The sequence below is a fragment of the Melanostigma gelatinosum genome, assembly GCF_949748355.1.
Source record: "Melanostigma gelatinosum genome assembly, chromosome: 5".
In the NCBI taxonomy this organism is placed as follows: domain Eukaryota; kingdom Metazoa; phylum Chordata; class Actinopteri; order Perciformes; family Zoarcidae; genus Melanostigma; species Melanostigma gelatinosum.
This window is the reverse complement of record NC_136638.1, coordinates 4,153,711-4,177,237: the sequence shown is the minus strand read 5'-3', so window position 1 is coordinate 4,177,237 and position 23,527 is coordinate 4,153,711. Positions and strand designations below refer to the sequence as shown.

Here is a 23,527-nt window from a genome sequence, read left to right as displayed (position 1 = left end):
TTGAAATGCTTGTGATGAAGTCAGGCATTTAATAACCTCTGTTTGTGTGTCAAACATGATGATTATGTCTCCTCTCCCCCTCTCCCCCCCACCCAGCACCACCCTTTCAAAATGAAAGCCCCATGAATTAACTGTATTTAAACAAGCTCAAAATTTGGCTTTTTTGTTGAAATGACTTTTCACTCCTCTCCCTCTCTCTCTCTGTGTCTCTCATACAGTCATTCAGGTCTTAGGGATGTTTAGAGGTCTTTCCCCCCTCCTCCCCCCCCCACACACACACACACATACACACACACGCCGTTTTAAAATAAAAGCCCCACAGAATGAATCCTAACTGAAATGCTTGTGATGAGCCTGTCATTTAATAACCGGTTTGTGTTTATCTAACATTATGATTCTGTCTCCTCTCCCCTTCTCCCCCACACCCCACACCCCATTTCAAAATAAAAGCCCCAGAGAGTGAATTCTAACTGAACTGCTTATGATGAAGCCTGTCATTTAATAACCTCTGTTTATGTGTCAAACATGATGATTATGTCTCCTCTCCCCTCCCTCCCCCACCCAGTCCCACCCTTTCAAAATAAAAGCCTCATGGATTAACTGTATTTAAACATTTCGCTCAAAATTAGGCTTTTTTGTTGAAATAATGAATGCTCTTACTAATACTGCGACAACTACTACTACTGCTAATATTTATAGTATTACCACTACTACTACAACTTTTGCTGTTGCTACTATTACTACTACTGCTATTACTGCTACCATAAATATTATTACTACCACTACTGCTATTACTACCACTACCACTGCTATTATTACTGATACCACAACTGCTAATACTGCTATTCCTGCTACTACCAGTACTAATAACCAGTACTAATACTACTACAGCTATTAGTACGACTGCTGATACTACTACTTCTACTACTTCTTCTAATTACAAATACTTCGACGACAACTTCTACTACTACTGCTACTACAAATATCACTACTGCTACAACTAGTACTTATTCAAATGCTACTCATACTTATACTGCAAATAATACTTCTACTACTACTACAACAAATATCACTACTGCTGGAATTCTTTTAAGCTACAGAAACCGTTCGAATATCAAAATGTTCAGCTCTTTCAGGAGAGGGGTGACATAACTTCATATTTGTAATCTTTCAACTTTTTGAATTATTCAGCTTTTTGCAATTTTTTTTAATTGGATATCTATTTTCAGCAATGTTTTTGAGATTCATTTCAGCTTTCAGCATTCCAACGCATTTTCAGCAGGAAATGCATTTTCTAGTTAATATTATCGTACTTCTACAGCAGTTTCCGTCAGGGACATTGTTTTGTATAAAGGATCTGAAACAAACACAAGGTTTGTCATCACCTCGCTGCATTTGCCATAAATAATTCCGCATCAATCATCGCTCATGTCTTAGAATGCTGTTTATGTCGGTGACCACAGCAGAGCCTTAACAATCAAATGTGATGATCTGATCTATCATCAGTTTGCCGGCCTGCATTAGCAAACCTTTGCCTCCTTGTGAAATGTAACAGGCTGCCATGAGACACATGAAGCACATACACATCAGGGACATGTGGAGCTTGTTGAGTTCAAGTTATGAGATGCAGTCCACAACTCTAAATGTGCAGGTGCTGTGGGTGAGTCAGAGTCCTGTCCTATCCAAAGGCCCGTTAGTCGGCGGTAAATGTCAGATCTCACAGACGCTTTCCAGTTTGTGTATTTGCCACAGCAGTGCAGAGGCTTCTGGCAGACTTTCTTGTCCCTTAACGCGGCTAAATGTCGTTTGTCCTCCCCAACGCCTAAACGTGACACGGCGGGAGAGACTCCACTTGCGCGGTAATTGATGGTGCGCTTGTTAAAGCTAACAGGAGGAGAGACAGCGCTTGGTTTCCCATTAGACGGCGCTCTCTGGTCCCTGTAGCTCTATAACACTTGATGCTGTTTTCTGCTGCTCTAATTATCTTCTGGATGGCGCTGCTTTAAGGCACCTTTTTATTTTTATGTTTGTGTAATCTATTTTACCGCTACAATGTGGACACTTTGTGATGTACGAGACGGACATTATTTTTACCCACAAAAAGCCAGCAATTACTGGTCGCTCTATTGTTTTTATCCCTTAAAACGAGTTGAGAATAAAATGTCATGACCACGTTAATCAGGACGAGAAGGCGGTGTGCTGCCATCTCGGTGTGCGAGTGGTGAAGAGCACTATAATCATATTCATGCAGTTGCATCAGTGATTGTTCATGTCGCTCTATGTGTGACTGCACCGATGACTTGATGGAGCTTGATTTCGGAAAATCTCTTCTCGGAGCCACTTCATGTTTCTCCTCCAGTGGCCTGTTCTGTGTAGCATCTGACAGCTTGCAGACATGCACTTACGCTGCCGTGTGTATGTGTGTGTGTGTGTTTTATGGGTGCAGCTCGTGGATGTGAGCGTGTGGGCATTGTGGACCACGCTTACAGGGTGCAGCAGTGCAGTGGTTCACTAGGGGGAGCACTCGCTCTACTGCTCTCCTCCTTCCACTCCTCTGAACTCACACACAGTACTGATCTCACACTGAAGGCACGGGAGATGTCCTGTTACGGAAAAGGTCAAGATCAGTTCGCAGAAATGAGAGGAGAGGGGGAGGGGCGGGTGGGGGGGATGACTTATCTTATGGAGGCCAGCAATAATTCAAAATGAATAAAAAAACACTTCTGCTCCACAGCGTGGCTGATACGTGGGCGTGGGGTTTGGCTACATGAACAAGAAGGGAAGATGAGGGCAGGAGTCGTCTTAGTTCTTCAGCAACATTCAGAGTATTCACAATCAGAGGATTAATTTGAGCTTTGTAGTTACAGTGAGTTATCCTAACCCTAACTTGCACAACTAGTTCCCATTTCATCATTTGTGATGAACTGATTATGAATAACCAGGGTCAGAGGACGATGCCTTTGATGTCATGTGCATTTCCTTCCTTTGTGCAACACTCATGATCGAATGCACGTCATGTTTCCTGCTCCGCTTAGAAGAGTCTGCAAAGAAAATGTAAAAAGCTGAACGTGATTCTCTGACTCAATTCAAGACGAGAGCCTTTAGTGCACGACTCCTCTCAGTAATCCCGTCTGTTCCTACTTTCAGTGCCGAATGCTTTTCATTTCGTTTCATGCAACTTTCTATTGTTTTCTCTGCCAGCGTGTATGCCGCTGCAGTGTTCGGCCAGCTGTCCTTGCAAAACAGGTTTCTTTTCAGGTGAAATAATACGCATACACAAGCATATGTCTATTGTTGTGCTTCAATAAGATGCTCTCCTTTTGACAATACTGCCCCCACTGCTGTGGTTGGTGTCCAGCCTGAGCCAATGTTGCTCTCCCCACGTGTATCACACGTAAACACACCGCCTCAGTCCAAAGATCCACAGTAGACACACAATAAGATATTAGGTGACATACAAATACATATTTGTAACAGAGGGAATAGACTCATACTCAGAGTGTGTTGAAGGAAAACATCGTCCAGTTTTCCCTTCCAACTCCATGGGCTGGTCCACTAGAGACGATGCTGAACATCATTTTTCTGCCGGCTCTGAATCTCACTCTGGTTTGCGCGCACTCCGCTAGGGGTCGTATGAGGTCCGCGCATGAGAGCCGCTCTCCCTGCCTCTCCGGCCCCGCTGCTTGTGTGGCTGGCTGGAGGAGAGTTAATATCGTTTCAACTACCGGCTGTAATTATAACGCGCAGCCTTAAGAAACAGCGCGCGAATGGCGGATGATTCCCTGCATACATATCACAGCATTTGCATGCATTACCCGGTCTGTCCTCAGGCTCAGACGGGCCGGGGCCACCAAGTCAACAAGTCCTCCACTCGCGCTCATCACACGTTGGTTCATTATGGGACGCACTTTACGGATAGGTGTGTGTGTGTGGGGGGGGGGGGGGGGGGGTGGTCCAGCCTTGTCGTCCTCCATCCCCTCTTCTCTTTGGCGTCAGGGATGAGATAGATGAGAAGCCACTCGAATCGCTCCGAGAAAGGCAGAGCGAGATAGAGCGGCAGTGAGGGAGACCAAGGGGCCGAGCGGGGCGTTGACGGGCAACCCCGCTATCCAATCAGAAGAGAGCTCTCAGCGTGATTTCCAGCCGCGGGGGCTGGGAGGGGGCGGTGCGATGCCAAAGAGGGGGGGGGGGGGGGGGGGAGAAGGAAAAAAGAAAAGAGTTGAGTGAACAGCGTCAGTGGAGAGTGGAGTGGAAGGGACCGCAGTGAGGGAGCAGAGTGCCAAGAGGAGAGAAACCGAGCCCGAAAGCGAGAGGACAAGTCGGACATTTACCATCATAAGGACAATCACAGAACACAAGACAGATCAGTTATTGTTTTTATGTGGATTTTGATTTCCTCGTTTTCAAACTGCGCTCCTGACTGGTTCCACTGCGCTTCATTGGAATGCGCGCGGCAGCTTCTCCGGACACGTCTGAGAAGCGACACAGCAGAGCAGGGACAGGAAAAGAGGCTCCGCGGTCTTTAAAACTCCTTTCAGAAATATAAATGCCTCTCTTCTGATGGGACAGATTTTTTTCCGGACGTCTTGTACATTCCAGGAGACCTTTACGCATTTTTGGAGACTTTGTCAGCCGAAGGAAATGGGTGATGGGACAGGATATTTTGCCCATTATTAACAGAGGATAATACGGTTGATAATATTCTCTACCTAAGTGCACTTGTTTCCCTGCGATGATTGTGCTTTTGATTGTCCTGTGCATCGCGGATGGGGTGCTCTCTCAGATACGCTACTCTGTGCCGGAGGAGGCGGACCATGGCACCTTGGTGGGGAATATCGCCGAGGACCTGGGACTGGACCTTACCAAACTGGCCTCACGCCGTTTCCAGGTGGTGCCCAGCTCTCGCACGCCGTACCTGGAGGTGAACCTGGAGAACGGCGTCCTGTTTGTTAGCGAGAAAATCGACCGGGAGCAGATCTGCAGGCAGAGCGCCAGCTGCCATCTCAACATGGAGGTGTTCTTGGAGAACCCGCTGGAGCTGTTTCGGGTCGAGATCGAGGTGGTGGACATTAACGACAACCCGCCCAGCTTCCCGGATACAGACATCACGGTGGAGATCTCGGAGAGCGCCACTCCCGGCACCCGTTTCCCCCTGGAGAGCGCGTTCGATCCGGACGTGGGCTCTAACGCTTTGCGCACTTACGATATCACCACCAACAACTACTTTTACCTGGATGTGCAGACCCAAACGGACGGAAACAAGTTCGCCGAGCTGGTCCTGGAAAAGCCGCTGGACCGGGAGCAGCAAGCGGCGCACAGGTACGTGCTGACCGCGGTGGACGGTGGTCAGCCTCCCCGGACTGGCACCGCGCTGCTGGTGGTCAAAGTGCTGGACTCTAATGACAACGTGCCGGTGTTTGACCAGCCCGTGTACACGGTGAGCCTGTCGGAGAACGCGCCGGTGGGCATGCTGGTCCTACAGCTGAACGCCACTGACCTGGACGAGGGGCTGAACGGGGAGATCGTTTATTCCTTCAGTAACCACATATCCAACCGCGTAAAGGACCTGTTCAGCATCGACCCGCGCACCGGGCGCATCGAGGTGCGCGCAGAGGTGGATTTCGAGGAGAGCAGCCTCTATCAGATATTCGTCCAGGCCAAGGATATGGGGCCGAACGCCGTGCCCGCGCACTGCAAAGTGCTCGTCAAAGTCACCGACCTGAACGACAACGCACCGGAGATTACCTTCAGCACCGTCACCGAGTCGGTGAGCGAAAACGCGGCTCCCGGTACCGTCATCGCGCTGCTGAGCGTGACGGACCGGGACGCGGAGGAGAACGGGCAGATCCACGTGGAGATCCTCGGCGACGTGCCGTTCAAATTAAAAACGTCCTTTAGGAATTATTTCACCATCCTGACCGACGGCCCGCTGAACCGGGAGCAGGCGGACTCCTACTCCGTCACCGTGGTCGCGCGGGATAAAGGGACGCCCTCGCTCGCTGCCAGTAAGTCCATCCGAGTCCGGGTGTCGGATGAAAACGACAACGCGCCCACGTTTACGCAGGTCATATATGATGTGTATGTGACAGAGAACAACGTGCCGGGGGCGTACATACACGCGGTCACCGCTCTGGACCCGGACGTCGGGCAGAACGCGCTCATCAGCTACTCCATATTAGAGTGTGACATCCAGGGCATGTCGGTCAAAACCTACGTGTCCATCAACGAGGAGACAGGCTACCTGTACGCGCTCAGGTCCTTTGATTATGAGCAGCTGAAGGATTTCACCTTCATGGTCCAGGCCGAAGACGCGGGCGCCCTGGAGCTCTCTTCCAACGCCACGGTCAAAGTCATCATCGTGGACCAGAACGACAACACCCCCGTGGTGCTGGCCCCACTGGGGAAGAACGGCACCGCCAAGGAGCCCCTGCCCCGCTCCGCCGAGCCGGGATACCTGGTGACCCGCATCGTGGCCATGGATGCGGACGACGGCGAGAACGCCCGGCTGTCATACAGCATCCAGAGGGGGAACGAGAACGGCATGTTCCGGATGGACTGGAGGACGGGTGAGCTCCGCACGGCGAGGCGGGTGTCGGTCAAGCGCGACCCCCACCAGCTGTACGACCTGCTGATCGAGGTGAGGGACCACGGCCAGCCGCCGCTTTCCTCCAGCGCCAGCGTGCTGGTGGTGCTGGTGGACAGCGTGGCCGAGGGCCGCGGCGCCGGGGACCGGGGAGGCACTGCCAAGGCCAAAGACGGGACCCTGGACCTCACGCTCATCCTCATCATCGCCCTGGGCTCCGTCTCCTTCATCTTCCTCCTGGTCATGATCGTGCTGGCCGTGCGCTGCCAGAAGGACAAAAAGCTCAACATTTACTCCTGCCTGACCAGCGAGTGTTGCCTGGGCTGCAGCGCCTGCTGCTCGCGGCAGGGCCGGGCGCGCAAGAAAAAGCTCAGCAAGTCGGATATCATGCTGGTGCAGAGCGCCGGCAGCGTCGGCGGCGCTGGCACGGCTCAAGTCCCTGTGGAGGAGTCGGGGAGCTTCGGCTCCCACCACCAAAACCAGAACTATTGCTACCAGGTATGTCTGACTCCGGAGTCCGCCAAAACCGACCTCATGTTCCTAAAGCCGTGTAGTCCGTCTCGGAGCACAGACACCGATCACAAGCCGTGCGGGGCCATAGTGACAGGGTACACAGACCAGCAGCCCGACATCATATCAAACGGCAGCATTTTGTCAAACGAGGTAAGAGTCCCTCTCATACCTACAGTTTAAACCCTCAGCATGTCTGAAGCCACTCGCACACAGCGGAGACCCGGTCTCATTCTGTTACACCACAGACGTGTTTTCATACAAGAGTTCAACATTTACCCTCAGCTCACTGACATGTCTGCTCTACTACATGGCTGCTAAACAACACAACATGCACTGACTTCTTAAGAGGAGACTCCCTGAGGGGGAGCTGAAACATTCAGGCTGCATGTTTGATGTTAATATACAATCAAATCTGTGTATATTCATGTATGGTGGCTCAGAGGCTGCTGGTTGCTGTGTGTGTGTGTGTGTGTGTGTGTGTGTGTGTGTGTGTGTGTGTGTGTGTGTGTGTGTGTGTGTGCGTGTGTGTGTGCGTGTGTGATCATGTAACACCAGGTGGTCACACTAACAACTGGCCCTTCTCTTTCAGACCAAACACCAGCGAACTGAACTCAGCTACCTGGTTGACAGGCCGAGACGTGTCAACAGGTAAATATGGAAAGACACTCTTGACCCCCCCATGTTTATTGAACCTCTCGTGGGCCTACTGCTCCGCTCCATCCGTTGATAAGTCTCGTCACTGTGATGATGATGCTGCGGAGGATGAGGATGGGGATGAAAACATCCAGAAACTGCTATATCGGCTTCGATTTCACGCTCTCTTTTGTCTTTCAGCTCGGCGTTCCAGGAGGCGGACATGGTGAGCTCCAAAGACAGCGGCCACGGAGACAGCGAGCAGGGAGACAGCGACCACGACGCCACCAACAGAGGCCATTCCTCCGGTAAGGAGCGGCTTCTGCTGCAGAAGTGTGCGTGATCGGCCTCTTTCTCCGCTTGCTGGGTTTACTCGGGTCAACGGGACACATGGATGATCTCTGGCTTCTGTCGGACTGGAGTTAGCTGATTGGGGGGGGGGGTCTGTCCTGCTGGGCTGCAGCACATGGGAGTCTGTATGTACATGTATCCATTGTTGCAGAGTTTAAACATGAAGAACTTTTCCCAGTGATCCCAGTACTCTGGGTAACATAGCTGACAGTTGGTAGGGTGGTGAATTAAAGCATATGTTTGAAATATCATTTGAAATCATTTAAAAACTTAACCACAGGGTAAGTCACAGGGTTTTTGGGACAAAGCTTTTTTTAGTTGCAGGGTAATGGACATTAATAAACTGAGATATGTATTTCATTTCACAATTCAAAGTGAAACAAATTGTATTTTTCCAAGGTTTTTAGATTTCTAAAATATGTGACATAAAGAATGCCAACTTGAATGGTTTTTAATCACTAAATAAAGGGCGTTGCACAGCTGTGCCTGTAGGAACATCGTGACAAAGTCAAGCTCAATGAGATGAAGTGTAAAGTGAAACATGCGTTCCCTTAATAATCTTTTTAAATATGAGATTTAAAAAGAAGAGAAACAGCATGAGCGTCAGTGAAATGCACTGAGGAAGGGAAAGCTCATCTGAGCTCGGTGCTGTTGTACGTCTGAGGCTTCCTGGTTTCCCTCTGGTGAAGAAGAAGAAGCTCAGCCTGGCTATTGACAACCTGATCCTGGTCCCTGTGAGCCCTGATGGGCGCCCCCCCCCCCCCGGCGCTGCAGTTTGTAAATACGTGGTGGTGTTAATGAGGAGCCCACTCCCCATGAGCTCGGTCACTTCACTCGCTTGCTGCAGACCGCTTGACGTGCCGGGCTTCTTAATGAGGCGCTGGGCAGCGGACCAAATAGGTCGCTGCTCCGTCGTCAGAAACAAAACAGACGATTCAGCCGTTCATTCGAACAATTAACGCGCTCACTCGTGCAGCTACTCTCTCTCCTTCTCCGACCACATTCTTCCACACCCGTCCTTCCTAAAGCGACCCGCTGACTCCTCGGGCCCTCTGTGGAAAGGAGTGTGTCGTGGTGTCCGGTCACATTGGGCCCCGGCTGGCTTCACACAGACCCCAGTGAGCTGAAACAGCCCCCATGTATTAGCTCTAGCCAGCTCAGAGTCAGAACCCTCGCAACCGCTTCAGCTTTGAGTCTTTATTTTCCCCACTGTGGAAGACTGTCACTCCTCCTGTGGGCCCGAATCACCCAGCTGCTCCGTGTGGAGGGACTCGTCCTATTTTGAGTGCATCAGCATTTCATGTGCGCGCCGTCAGCTTCTGCTTCCGGTGTCGATGCCAAAGGGAGACTTCATGGACGGCTTACTTTGAGGAATATTAACCCTTTTTAGACAAAACACATTGTTATTTCAAATGATCACTTCAGAGGTTTGTGCTCTGCTTCAGTCTTGTTTCAGACTCGTGGAAAGAACACATGGATCTCTCTGTCTGTTTGACCTGTAGCTTTCTACGAAATTCACCGAAAGTTACCATTACATAATGCCTCATTTGCATATTTAAACGTCACATTCATTTTGATCATATTCCCCAACATTGTCATTTGTTAAAACGTATCTTTAAAGGCTGTTTTTATCTTCTCAGACTCAGGAGCTCTTACATTCACGAAAGTCTCCACTTATTCTGAAGGTTTGTACTGAGGGTTTGCTCAGATCTCATTCAGAGCCTGATTTATGCAACATGTTATTACTAACAACATGGAGAAAATATTGTCTGCTTTTGATTCATGGAGTGATTTATATATACATATATAATGTAGATATATATTCCCCCAGTAAACACCTTTGACTTTAATGTGTTAACACTATGACAGACCTTAATCCAATGTTCAGATTTATGTTCTGGAATCATATGCAAATGAGGCCATTACCATATGCACCTGTGGTGTCGGGGCTGCAGGAAGTCCACACATGAGTCCCAGCTCTCCCCACACTCACCGGTCTGTGGAGGTCTCAGAACCTGCAGTCCAAAACCAAGACCTGCACAGAGAGCCTCTTCACTGCAGACCGGAACTAAAAGATGGAACCGCAAAACTTCACTGGTTAATTACTTACTTTAAATGTGATTTCAGAACATAAATCTGAACATTGGATGAAGCGAGGTTTAAAATTCTTCTTTCGTTGTGTTAACACATTACAGTCACATATTTCTACTAAGGGAATATATATATATATATATATATATATGTATGTATATAAAATAATCTTTGTATCACTCCATGAATCAAAAACAGACAATATTTTCTCCATGTTTTCAGTCATAACATGTTGTATAAATCAGCCTCTGAATGACATCAGTACAAACCTTCAGAATAAAGAGAGGAATAAAAACATACAAACAGCCTTTAAAGATATCTTTCATATCAGGACATTATTGGTGAATAGGATAAAAATGAATGGCACGTTTAAATATGCAAATGAGGCATGATGTAACTGTTGGTGGCTTCAGGAGAAATCTACCCGTCAAATCGACAAAGAGACAGAATGTCTCCTTTCCACGAGTCTGAAAGAAGACATGGAAGCAGAGCAACAATATATCTTTCCTTTAATGTCGTCGAAACACGAGCAGCGTACAAGAAGTGTTAACGAGTGACATCAGCAACTCTCATGAGGAAGTATCTTATCAAAGATGATGAAAGAATAAAAATCGAACGCCACATTTGGCACAGTTTGAGAGGCTTTGTTGCTTTGGACACATATGTTCACTCTGAGGCAGCCAGCTGCTTGATGTCCTATTTGGAGTGCGTAAGCTCTTCCTCTTCACAGCCTCACTGCGTATCTGTGTGCTGTGTCCAGGCCCGCCAGCACTTCACTGCTGACCTTCAGTACCCTTGGTGTGGCGATGGCAGACGGTTATTTTGTCGCCGAGTTATCAGCCGGGCTTCGTGCTTTTAAACAGATTATTTGCTCTGCATTGAGTCTTTGTTTGATGAGGACAATTGATAGCGTCCCACCAATGCTGACGGAGTGAACACAGGCTTGTGCTCCGTGTGCGAATGCGCTTTGTCAGCGGCGAGGGTCCGCTGCAGCCACGTCACTGTGTAATCGATGTTAATGTTAAGTAAACACGTGTCCATGTCACTCGTCTCTCGGCTCGAAAGGGAAACAATCTGTTTTAGTGCTGAGGTGTTGTATTTGTCCATTTAATCAGATTCATAGGAGCAGATTGTTTTTTTTCATCTTGGGCTGTATATGTTGAATTAAAGCATGAGCATCACACACTGACATATCCCATTGACTTCAGCTGGATGGAGGATGCTGCTGTTCACCCGTTCTTTTTCTTACCGTGTTGGTGTTGGTACAGTGTGTTTGACAAGCAACCACTACGAGATTGTCGACGCAGCCGTTTGTGTTCTTGTTCCTGAAGCTGGCGGCGTTGTGGTGCCAACCGTTTTTTATCCTTCAAGGACGCACTTAAAGAGTCAGAAGAAAATCTGCTGTTAAGGACATATGACCGGGATGAAACACACACACACACACACACACACACACACACACACACACACACATAACACAGACTCGACAAAGATGCCGAGATTATAGTGCAGGCTTTTCAGTGTGTGCTGGAGAGTGACAGAGAGGGAGCGAGAGAGAGAGAGGGGGGGGGGGGGGGAGGATTTGCAGTAAAGGTCAAAAGCAGGAATCAAATGAACAATTACTGCACATTAGGTGTCATTACACAGTGCCGTGTGCAGATATGTGTGGGGTTGGCGCGGTGGTGATGATGTGGTGATGATGTGGTGATGATGTGGTGATGATGTGGTGATGATGTGGTGATGATGTGGTGATGATGTGGTGATGCTGTGATGCCTGTTGTACTTTGGTATGAGACATACTAACTGCCTCTCCTACTGTAACATACTGTTGTCATGTATGCATAATGTGCTACTTCACAACACATCTGTGGAAAACAGCCCACAGCGATCCGCTTTACACTCCTGGAGCTCGGGCCCTCTCAGTCGGAACACAAAGACACATACACAAAATATCTCAAACCTCCAACAAGAGCATGCACGTCATCCCAAACGGCATTATCTGGTGTTTTTTGGCATTTCCTTCGTAGCGCGCTGTAAATATAGAACATTCTGGTTTTCTTATCTGAACTTTTCTTTTTTCGTACGAGTGAGCCACGTCAGATCCAGCAAACGCTGCTGGCTTCTGATAACCGTGTGAACGAGCAGAGATAAAATGATGAATGACACCTGTGCGTTCATGTGAACTGAACATTTGCATAATTAACGCTCCAATAACACCGTACAAGGCAACGTGTCCTGCCCCATGTGTCCCGTATTGAAGTCCTGTCTTCAGAGATCCATGAAGGGAAGTTTTAACAGCGCCAGCAGCAGAGTGGAGGGACCTGCTGGAGACAAAGGACCGGGGACATGAGAGCGCAAACTCAAAGTAATGACACAATCCGTGAGTAAAACACGTAGGATGGATAACAGCAGAGTCATGTCACATGACTGCTACGACTTCTGGACCAATCAGGCATCGTGAGAAAATACAAAGTACAAGAAAATTGGAGATTGCTCCAAGTTTTCCTAAATAACTCGTATAAATCAATAAAGAGGGAATGTGTTTTAACTGAAGACAATATGAACATAGGAACTGTATTTTACTGTAAACACAATACAGTGTATTGTGTTTACAGTCCTCTCACTCGGCCTCCATTGTTCACATCAAAAAGAGCAACCCTGAACTCCTGTTTATAGGCTCCAGGCTGGGATGTCTAAGTGATCTACTTGGTGATTTTCACAGGTGCATTCTGGGGGCAGGTTATTGATTATTGAGTTAGTCATTTTGTTAATTGTGCCACAAGTACTAGTTGTTGTGTCTTCCCAATTGCATAACCAAAGAAAGAAACTTTAATGAATGACCGAAATGGAAAAACTCAGATCAGTTTTTGTAAGAATAGAAATATCATATTGTATAAATGCTCCACAAGCAGTGAAATCAGTTCAGTGTCTCACTCAGGAACACTTTGACATGTAGACAGGAGACGGTAGTCGAACCGTCAACCTTGTGGTTTGAGGACGACCCACTCTTCTCACTTATTCAGGGCCTCTTACATATATTCATACATCTTTCATTACTTACATAGATTTTGACTGTCGTGTTCCTGCTTTCAGACACACTGACTTTATAGCCTGAAGAATATATGGATGGAAGATGTACGCATGCATGCATGAATATATGGATGCCAAAGAAAGTATTATGAATCCGTATTTTATGCATATTATTTTTCTTTTACAGAATGTTCACCCTTATGTGCAAATATTTTCACTTGAACTATGTTCCATCTCATATAGAGCACTTTTCTGTTTATATACAGTGTATATGAACTGTATGATGTCAGTGACTAAGAAGCAGGGAGAGGTTCTGCATCATATATATTGGATGATCTGTAAATAACACAACATACATGCGTAACAGAGCAGCAGAATTGTAAACATTTTAATTTTGTAGCTGGTCGAAGTGGAACTCATTTTGGTGTATCAGTTTGATTTATAGCAATTATGTCGTGCAGAAACCATGTATGTCCAATGAAATACTTTGACACGGCGTCGTCACAGTTGGTATTGTGTCTTTACATATGGTCACATACTCGCAGGTTTCATTTGATGATTTTATCATATATTTAGAAGAGCCGCTCAGCCACTGAGGTGAACTGAAGGAGGTGGACATATGAGGTTGTGCAAAGATCCGATGGAGTTACGAGATCTAGTCACAAGCTCTTTCTTAATGCTGTTCATTGGTTCAGTGTTTGAACACACAGAGGTCAAGGGTGACCAATAGCACTGATTTATGAAAGAAAAATTAAATGACTAAATATGAATTTACAAGGTTTCCACCAGTATGTAAAATATTGGCGCTCAATGTCACTACCAGCAGAATATAAAATGTAATATTATATATCATAATATATTATATAATTGTAGTGAGTACAAAGCAGGGGTGGAAGAAAATATCGACACACTTGAGTATTACGATATTGTGTTTTTAGTATTGCGATATTATGTTTTCAGTATTACGATATTATGTTTTTAGTATTGCGATATTATGTTTTCAGTATTACGATATTATGTTTTTAGTATTGCGATATTATGTTTTCAGTATTACGATATTGTGTTTTCAGTTTTGCGATATTATGTTTTTAGTATTGCGATATTATGTTTTTAGCATTGTGATATTATGTTTTTAGCATTGCAATATTATGTTTTTAGGATTACGATATTATGTTTTCAGTATTATGATATTGTGTTTTCAGTTTTGCGATATTATGTTTTTAGTATTGCGATATTATGTTTTTAGTATTGCGATATTATGTTTTTAGCATTGCGATATTATGTTTTTAGTATTGCGATATTATGTTTTTAGCATTGCAATATTATGTTTTTAGGATTACGATATTATGTTTTCAGTATTACGATATTATGTTTTCAGTGTTGCAATATTATGTTTTTAGCATTGTAATATTATGTTTTTAGTATTACGATATCATGTTTTTGGTGTTGCGATATTATGTTTTCAGTATTGCGATATTATGTGTTCAGTATTGCGATATTATGTTTTTAGCATTGCAATATTATGTTTTTAGTATTACGATATCATGTTTTTGGTGTTGCGATATTATGTTTTCAGTATTGCGATATTATGTGTTCAGTATTGCGATATTATGTTTTTAGCATTGCGATATTATGTTTTCAGTGTTGCAATGTTATGTTTTGCGATACTGTATTGATTCTCAAAAAGATTTCAATGCAAATATTAATCGCGATTAAATATTTAAATCGTTGTCCAGCACTAATATATATATATATATATTCAATTCAATTTCAATTCAATTTATTTTTGTATAGCCCAAAATCACAAATTTGCCTCAGAGGGCTTTACATATATATATATATATATATATATACAGTATATAGAATGGTAATTCCTGTATCATGAGACGTATTCTTGCCAATACACAGCCGATTTGAAAAGTACAGTAATGAAGTAGAGTGGCAGTACGAGAGCAGTAGAGCAGCAGTAGAGTTAATGAAAGATGAGCAGCAACTCTTCACACAGCATGCAGGAACTGCGACAATCTCCTTTTTTACTAAACAATTGAAATGATTAATTATGAAAACTGTCTGATGAAATGTGATTCAATCACATTCAGTCCCAGGAGAAGGTATGGATCAACGTTTCAGTGTGAAACCTCCCTCTGGAGCTTGTTCCTTTACCTCTTTCAGGCCCTTGTGGTTGTGGCTTTGTGTCGAGTTAAAGGCGCTTCTTTAAAGTGCGGGATGGGCCTCCAGGACCACTTCTGAGTCTGGCTACATGTGTAAAGTACATATTATCAATATAGCTCTTATCCACGACACCCCCCCAACGCTGCCATGATGAATTCCTCCTTAGGCCTGCGGTTCATGTTATCGCCGTGGTAACAGCTCGCTGATCAGTAATTCATTTTTCAGACCTCTGCATAGCAATTACCAAATGAAGGTTATTATGGAGACTTTGCGTTTGCCCTGCGCATAGCGGCGTGCCGAATGCTAAGAGGCAGTAACGAGGGCCGGAGCGCTGCGAGAAGGCCTCTGTCCCGAGTCCTCGCTGGCCGCGCTGCGTGGAGGGCGGTGCACTGCGTTCCGCCTGGACGGAGCCTCACGATTCACAGCGAATGTTTGCTCTGAGGATTGTTGGAGAGCTACGTAGTGGTAGAGATCAGGGCATCGCCCACAACTTGTATTCACATTTTAAACACAGCTCAGGCTGAGTGTGTGCGTGTGTGTGTGTGGGAGTGTGCGTGTGTGTGTGTGTGTGTGTGTGTGTGTGTGCGGGCGGGCGTGCATGTGTGCGTGCATGCGCGCGCGTGCGTGCGTGCGTGCGTGCGTGTGTGTGTGTGCGTGTGTGTGTGTGTGTGTGCGTGTGGATGGGTGGGTGGTGAGGAGTTTGATTTTACTGCTGGAATGTTCTTATCCTCTTGATTCAATGGACAATGTCTAATGTACCTGGGGAACATCTCATTTTACTAAAATGTCAAGAAAGATGTCTTAATCTGGTGACTGAAATGTCTGTGTGTGTGTGTGTGTGTGTGTGTGTGTGTGTAAGAGAGAGAGAGACAGACATACAGACAGAGAGAGAGCGAGAGAGAGCGAGAGAGAGAGAGAGACAGAGAGAGAGAGAGAGAGAGAGGGACAGAGAGAGAGAGAGAGCGCCTAAATGCCACATTTCCCGTTCCCATTTTGAGAATCCACACAGCATCCATTTTGTAATAGAAGCGGAGCTCTGTGTCCTCTTCCACGTGTTTGTTCTGCTGCCCACACTGAGGGAAGCACTGATCCACCTCTCCAGTCCGACACTGATACCTGGGATCAGTCTATCTGCTGGAGTCCGATTCCAGCGACTTTAACAATAAGCTGTAAAGGCTTTTTGGATATTAATCCAATCATCTTAAAACAAATGTAAGAATTAGACATTTTTTATTTTAATTCTTGATCAATTCAGCAATTCATTTACCGAACATGAATATCAAAACGTTTTGTCGTCATTGTCTCTTAAAAATAAAGAAACATATTAGATATTAGATCATAATAATAGTCTGTTCGTCAGATGCCTGATCAGCATACAGAAATGAATCTGTGACACACAGATTCATAGCAACACCTTCCCTCAACTGGAGAAGCAGTATTATTTTTTACCTCAAAAGAAATACACGCTGAACTATAAACGTCATCATTACAATAATACAGCGTACACAGCACCAGTGTAAAGCTTCTCTAATGCAGCAACAAACGGGTCAACACAGACACGTCCACCTCACAACGTTCAGAGTGTGTGAATATTGAATTGAACCGACATCGATCAGGCTGTCGGCGTCGGCCTGATATCGGCATCGGTGCTTCCGTACCCACAATGCAGCGCTCCCCTGCATGTCCAGGTGCTCTGACACAGTTCAGGTCCTGGCCTGCCATGTAAGCGGCCGTATTAAAACGTAATGTGCTGCTGTGTTATTTATGGCACGGCGGTTAATATTTAATAAGAAACCCTGTCGTTTGGAGACTGGGCACTTTTCCAAGCTGTTAGTGACGGCAGGCCAAATTAATCCGCTTACTAACAAAGCAAATTCCCCCTTTGCTGACCGCTAGACACACACACACACACACACACACACACACACTCACACACACTCACACACACTCCCTCTGCTTAGTGGGACGGCAGCAGCCCTCGGTCTAATCGGTCTGTATTCAGAGGGATTAGTAGCAGATTGTCCTAGCTGGACAGTTCAGATTGGAGCCCCAAACAGTGACTCAGACACACACACACACACACACACACACACACACACACACACACACACACACACACACACACACACACACACAACAAGCGGATTTAGGTTTGAAAATACATGCAAACACGGGATCTGAAAAAAAAAGCATATGGGGCAATGGAACAGACTTTGGCTGAAGGCTTACACTCGGCCTGCTGTGCCGAGCGGCTCGCTCACGTTAGCCTTTTGCTCTCTGACAGAAGTGACCGCCGCACGCTGCAGCCTGGTGTCTGCTCGGCTCTCGTGTCTCATCGTCATGTCTTTGGCTTGTACGTGTATCGGTTTAGTCTGTACGTTACTGTCTGTTCATCTATGAATTGTAATTCCATTTTAATTTCGATTTTTGTAATTTTAGGCTGCCTTCAAACATCTGGCCGATGAAAACCAGCCTCTCTGGCTCACTTACAGTTGCACTGTTGATTGGTGTGCATCAACAAACAACTTCATAAATTAAATGAAATAAAAGTGATTTTGTCACGGAGAATTCCAGCGATTTAAAAGCAAACAATTCCTCCACATGAAAGCGAGCACGCTGAGACGAGCTTGCAGCGGCATACCTGCAGCAATGCCTTTCATGTGGGACAATCGGGGCGAGGCTGAGGGCCCGGCCCGGGGCATGCTGGGTAATCCAATACTATTGAGTTGGTGGTTAATCTAATGGCCGGGCTTTGAAGGCTGCATTCCTACTTTGTTGTTTCCTTCTAGTCCACAACCTCTCAGAGCTATTCCGTGCTTTGTACTTCAATCACTTCACAAACTAAGCATCGTGACGGTTGAAGGACGAGTACATTAATCCACTGACAGAAAATGTGTTGGCAACAATTTACAAGTTAATTGTATTTATGTGTAACAGACTGATTCCAATACTGATGCATTTTAGCGCTTAAAGCTATGTTTTTCCTCCCAATAAAACAAACAGCATCTCCATTCCATACAACAAGCATAATCAAATAGTGTTCACTGCTCACACGCTCACAGCATGCACACTGTTCCCACAGCAGGTGTGATTTAATTACTTTATCACGGTTTATGAAATGAAAGTGAATGACTGCATTCTTCATTGTTCTTTAACCACCTTTTTGGCATCATCGAAAAAGAAAAGAAAATCTGGTTTTGATATGGAATGGAAGGTTGTGGCTCTGAAGGGATTACCTCTCATTGCTCTTCCAGTGCTGCGTTCAGGAACCCCGAGCGCACACACGGACTCAGAGCAGGTTCAAAGGGTCAATACAAGCCCAACGGCACACAGGCGGGCAGAGACCGATCTCAGCACAAGGAAGCAGAGTTTCAACTCAGGACAAGAAATACAGGACCCCCCCCCCCCCCCCCCCCCCCCCCCCCCCCCCCCCCCCGACACACACACAATAAAAAAAATCACTTCTACGGCCTGAGAGAACTCAGCGACGCCAGTAGACAGAACGATACGGCCTCGACTGGGAGGAAAGCCAGGGTTACTTCAGCAGTTGATTAGATTAGACCGCACGCACACACACGCACACACACACACACACACACAGGGAGGGCACAGGAGACAGGAGGGCAGTATCCTTACGTGCTTTCTACTTAACGCTTCTCGATACAGAAGTCTGAGCACATCTGTTGCCTCTTCAACGGCTCTCAACATGGCGGCTAACGGCGCTTTAGGTGGCTGACTGTGCCAACAGTCTAACGTTAAAGCCAATCAAAGTCAGATGACGCAGGATGCACTGGTACGTTACCATGCCAGACCACAGCAGCGGATCATACAACTCACAGATCAGATCAGCACAAACGAAAGGGGAGCACACCTCGAGATCCCTGGTCACGTTGTTTTGCCACCGACACTCGGTGTCGATCGCTGATGCGTGTTGGCGGATGCAGTTCCTCTTGTTGTTGCAGCTGCTCTACAATGCTTTGCTTTCTTCTGCCACCATCCCAAAAATGATTTCAATGCTCTGAAGTCAGGAAACCATCAAATATGATAAATGTTTACTTTGTTTATATTGTATCCTTTCGAATGATTAGGAAATAAAAGATTGTATTTTGATTAAAACAGATCATGTCACCAGTATCTTTAACGATGTGTTGTACTCTGCTTTAGTGTTGTAAACACCTCGAAGGTCTTTGTCGGTATCCGATGCCGATGACTGTGTTGACGGCTCACCCCTCTCGTCACCAGGACTCGAACTGTGTGTTGCTGTTGTTCCTGTGTTGGATGTAAATCCTGGGAGAGGATCGCTCTGCTGCTCTCCCCGAGGTTTCATCTGAGCCGAGGGTCTTTGATCCTAGCGACGGTGAAAGGGCATATGACATGAGGAATATGCATAAATACATATTGTGAGAGAGGAGCAGAAGTACGTCGGGTGGTGTTGCGTGCGTTTGTGTGCATGTGTGCGTGCACGGGCCTCATGGTTCCCGTTTGTCTTGCTTGTTCAAGAAACGCTCAAGACCTAAACCCCCCCCCCCCCCTCCCCCTCCGCCTACAGGCGCCGATCTCTTCTCTAACTGCACGGAGGAGTGCAAGGCCCTGGGCCACTCCGACCGCTGCTGGATGCCCAGCTTCGTGGCCTCCGATGGGCGCCAGGGCCCGGACTACCGCAGCAACCTCCACGTGCCCGGCATGGACTCGGTCCCGGACACAGAGGTATTTGAAACCCCCGAGCAAACGGCCGACAGGTCATTCTCCACCTTTGGCAAAGAGACGCCTGTCAGTCACCAACATCTCCACCTCCACCAAAACCACCAGCACCACCATCACCTCAGCCTAGAGAGGGAAGAGCTGGATGCATTTCCACCCATTGCCCGAGCACCTTATAACCCGGCTTATTTAAGTGAGTATTGCTGCGGCCTCAGCGCCCGTCCTGCTTCTCTGAACCGCTGATCGAGTTAGGTGAAAAAAGAAAAGTGATTCCAAATTAAATCCCCCCCCCCCCCCCGGACTGGCTGGCGGAAGGAAGTGAGAAAATGAATTTCAGGTCTGACCCCTGTTCTCCAAGCGCTCCTGTCAGACTGTTTAACTCACTCTTCCCTCTGTCGCAGGCATCTCCATTATCTCCCACTGTGATGATCTTATCTTCCGTTTCCATTCATTCTCACACACACACACACACACACACATTTACAAACCTCCAGCACCGATTGGCCTGTGGGCCTTTCCAAATGAAACACGCCAAAAGCAATTATGATCTATAAGGTGTCTTTGATGTGGGTGGAGGTGTTAGCATGAAGGAAGCTCTGTCTCGTTCGGGAGAAAAAGAAGGTCTGCTGTATATAAGACCCCCACAGTGAACCGTGGATGTTTTCAATCAGCGAAGAAGAGCTTAACGTCTCCTCTCGTTCGGCAGACGTCTTTGTGTCGGAGCCGCGGATCAAAAGCCACTTTTAGATATTTTCCCAACAAATTACTGTTTCTAAACTCTCATTCAAAGGCCACAAAGAGATACATCCTCAATCACTGCAATTTAGAGATAATGCTTAATTATAATTTTGTCAAGCAGCGCCTGAAGAGGCCCCTCTCTCTCTCTCACTCATCCTCCGACACAGCAAGCTGGAATTATCAAACTGTCAGAGCTCCGCTGTTTCCACAGCGCCACCATTTCAAACACAGCGTGATGTTCGGAAACAGCAGGGAAAATACTTTTTCCCCCCAATTAATTCATGTTTTATTCATTTGCGATGCTTATTTAAATTCGTTTGAAGAAGACTGGAGTGACTACGATGAGGAATTACAGCTGGAATGTACTTCAGCAGTGTCGACCACGTGTAGAATAAAGACCAAGCAATTCAGAAATCATGTCGATATCCAAAGAATGTAAGAACACAGATCCAACGATCGGGATCCTCATCTGTCAACGAGTCCTTCACACACCAGGGACAATTCTTTTATTGCTATTAATTCACATGTCAATTTATTAGAACTGTTGAACATATACATGTATTACAGAACAGTTGTGTACATACAGATATATACATATATATATGTATATATATATATACATATATATATGTATACATATATATATATGTATATATATTCGTATATATATGTATATGTATATATATCTATATATGTAAATATGTGTATATATATACATATATATATATGCAACGTTTTCACACAGAACACAAATATCAACTGTCAAAAAACAAATACTGTAAACAACTGTAAAAAAAAAATACAACAGAAGCGATAAAAAGCTTTATGCAGCAATGACAAAAACTGGAATGTAAAAAGCACAGAACATGCATATTTGACAACAAAAGGCTGTTTTTTAACATCAAAGAAAAGAACAGTGTGAACACTGCCAACAGTTTCCCACAGCGGAGAGCAGCAGCTCAAATACAGCATATAAGAAATACATAATGTCAACCAAACATCGAGCAACAACCAAGAAGTTTGAAAAGGATGATGATGTCTGTGCTGGTCAGCCGGTGGTCTCTGTGGCCGCTCTGCTTCTGGTCCTTTCCATGGACGCGCTTGTTATGCGCTGATGATGCTGCACTCCAAGGTGAAGGGCTCCCGATACAGCGCTGCCTTTCCCACCAACGCCGCCGCTCACTCCTCTCTCAAAGTGGATCACTGTGGCCCTTATGCTGATGAGCCCGGGGGTGTAGCTGGTGGAGGGGGGGGGGGGGGGGGGGGGGGGGATAATAGCAAAGAGGGAACAACAGTCAGAGAGAAGGCTGGGAGGGGAGGGAGGAGGGGATGGAATGATCATGCCAAGAGGCTAAAGCTCCCTAATCTGATCAAGTCAGCCAGTGATACACAGAGACTCTTTTGTCAGGCCTGGGTCGGGTCAGGGGGGGGGGGGGGGGGGGTGATAGCCATCATGGAACTCAGACAACATGGAGGTGGGGCATGACTGAGAGGCTAGACTGAGCATTCCTCTTTTTTTGTTGCCCCCCCTTCCAATGTCACTATTCCCATAACGCCCCCCCCCACTTCACATCCATAGTCACACACACATTATCCATGAGCCATTTCACAGCCTGAATGTGTGAATGAGGCTGTTTAAAGGCCGCTGCTGTCCTCTCAGACTAACATGAACCTCTGCTTACGCTCATTTCAACAAACAGAAAAACACAGCAAATCCACTTCCAGCATGTTTCTCCAGAATGTTACTGCAAATGTTCTGTTTCATTGTTTTTGAAGAAGCCACAGGCTCACACAGCTAACCACCCCGTGTGTCTCTCTCTGCTTCTTGCAGCGAGGAAAAGGGTTTGCTAGCTCCTTCCGCGTGGACGTACCGGAGACGGCGTGACTTTGCACAATCACTCCCCCGACGACTAAGGCTATATATATATATAAATATATATCAAAAAGAGCATCATGTTTTTCAACCCATTTGCCCTCCCGCCCTCATCCCTCCTCACCCGGCAAGAATATATAAAAACACACACACTACACTACACACAGAAGGAGGAAGCAACCCCCTCAATGCCTCAATGGAATTTCTTTGGAGCTTTGGAGGGCGCCCCACTCTCGGGATTAGGAGACAGTCCGACCAAGTGTGTGTTGTGGGAGGGGGGGGGGGGGGGTGATGGATGGGTGCAGGCAGGTAGACGGATAAGCCTTACCGGGAGGACCCCATTGTCTCAGCGGGACTGAGAAACTGACGGAGGAGGAGGGGGGACAGCGGTGACGGAAGGGATCAAAGCGGACACTGATCTCTCCGACCCTTTTCCAATCTGCGAGTGCCTGTTTACAGTACTGATGGATGCGCCTTTAGCGGAGCAAGAAAAACCAGATGAAGACTACATACGTGTACTGAGAGACAAATCGAAACCAGAGCCACCCAGACACCCGCCACTGAGCCCTTTAGGCGTTTGTACTCGCAGAGAGACGCCAGAATTGTACAGGAGAATCTTTGTGCATTTCAAAATGCAATACCACTGTTTTAGACTTTTCTATTCTGTTCGTGCGGTCAGGTGTCTCTATTCCGATCTACTTGGAAATTTGTAAGAAAAGATTGTGGGCAGGATATGTTTGATTTGATGACTTCTTTTCACTTTCTTTCTTCCTTTTGCTTTGGGTTGGGTTTGTTCCTCACAACCTTTGACCTGCACTCTGATTCTGAGACGTGGAGTAGTT

The 23,527-nt window shown here is 46.4% G+C and overlaps 1 protein-coding gene across 2 annotated transcripts; it reads left to right on the top strand.

Annotated features, from left to right (window-relative positions):
* Positions 1–4,732: 4,732 nt before the first annotated feature.
* Positions 4,733–22,907, top strand: pcdh10b (protocadherin 10b; the record flags this gene model as incomplete). Of its 2 annotated transcripts, none has more annotated exons than XM_079268035.1 (5): positions 4,733–7,246; positions 7,686–7,744; positions 7,931–8,037; positions 19,923–20,080; positions 22,644–22,907. In XM_079268035.1, 5 exons carry the CDS (start codon positions 4,733–4,735, stop codon positions 22,695–22,697), a joined length of 2,892 nt encoding a protein of 963 aa, XP_079124161.1. In that variant the 3' UTR covers positions 22,698–22,907. The 2 variants fall into 2 exon arrangements, with proteins under 2 accessions (XP_079124161.1, XP_079124160.1); XM_079268034.1 differs by having other exon boundaries at positions 19,923–20,267.
* Positions 22,908–23,527: the final 620 nt, after the last annotated feature.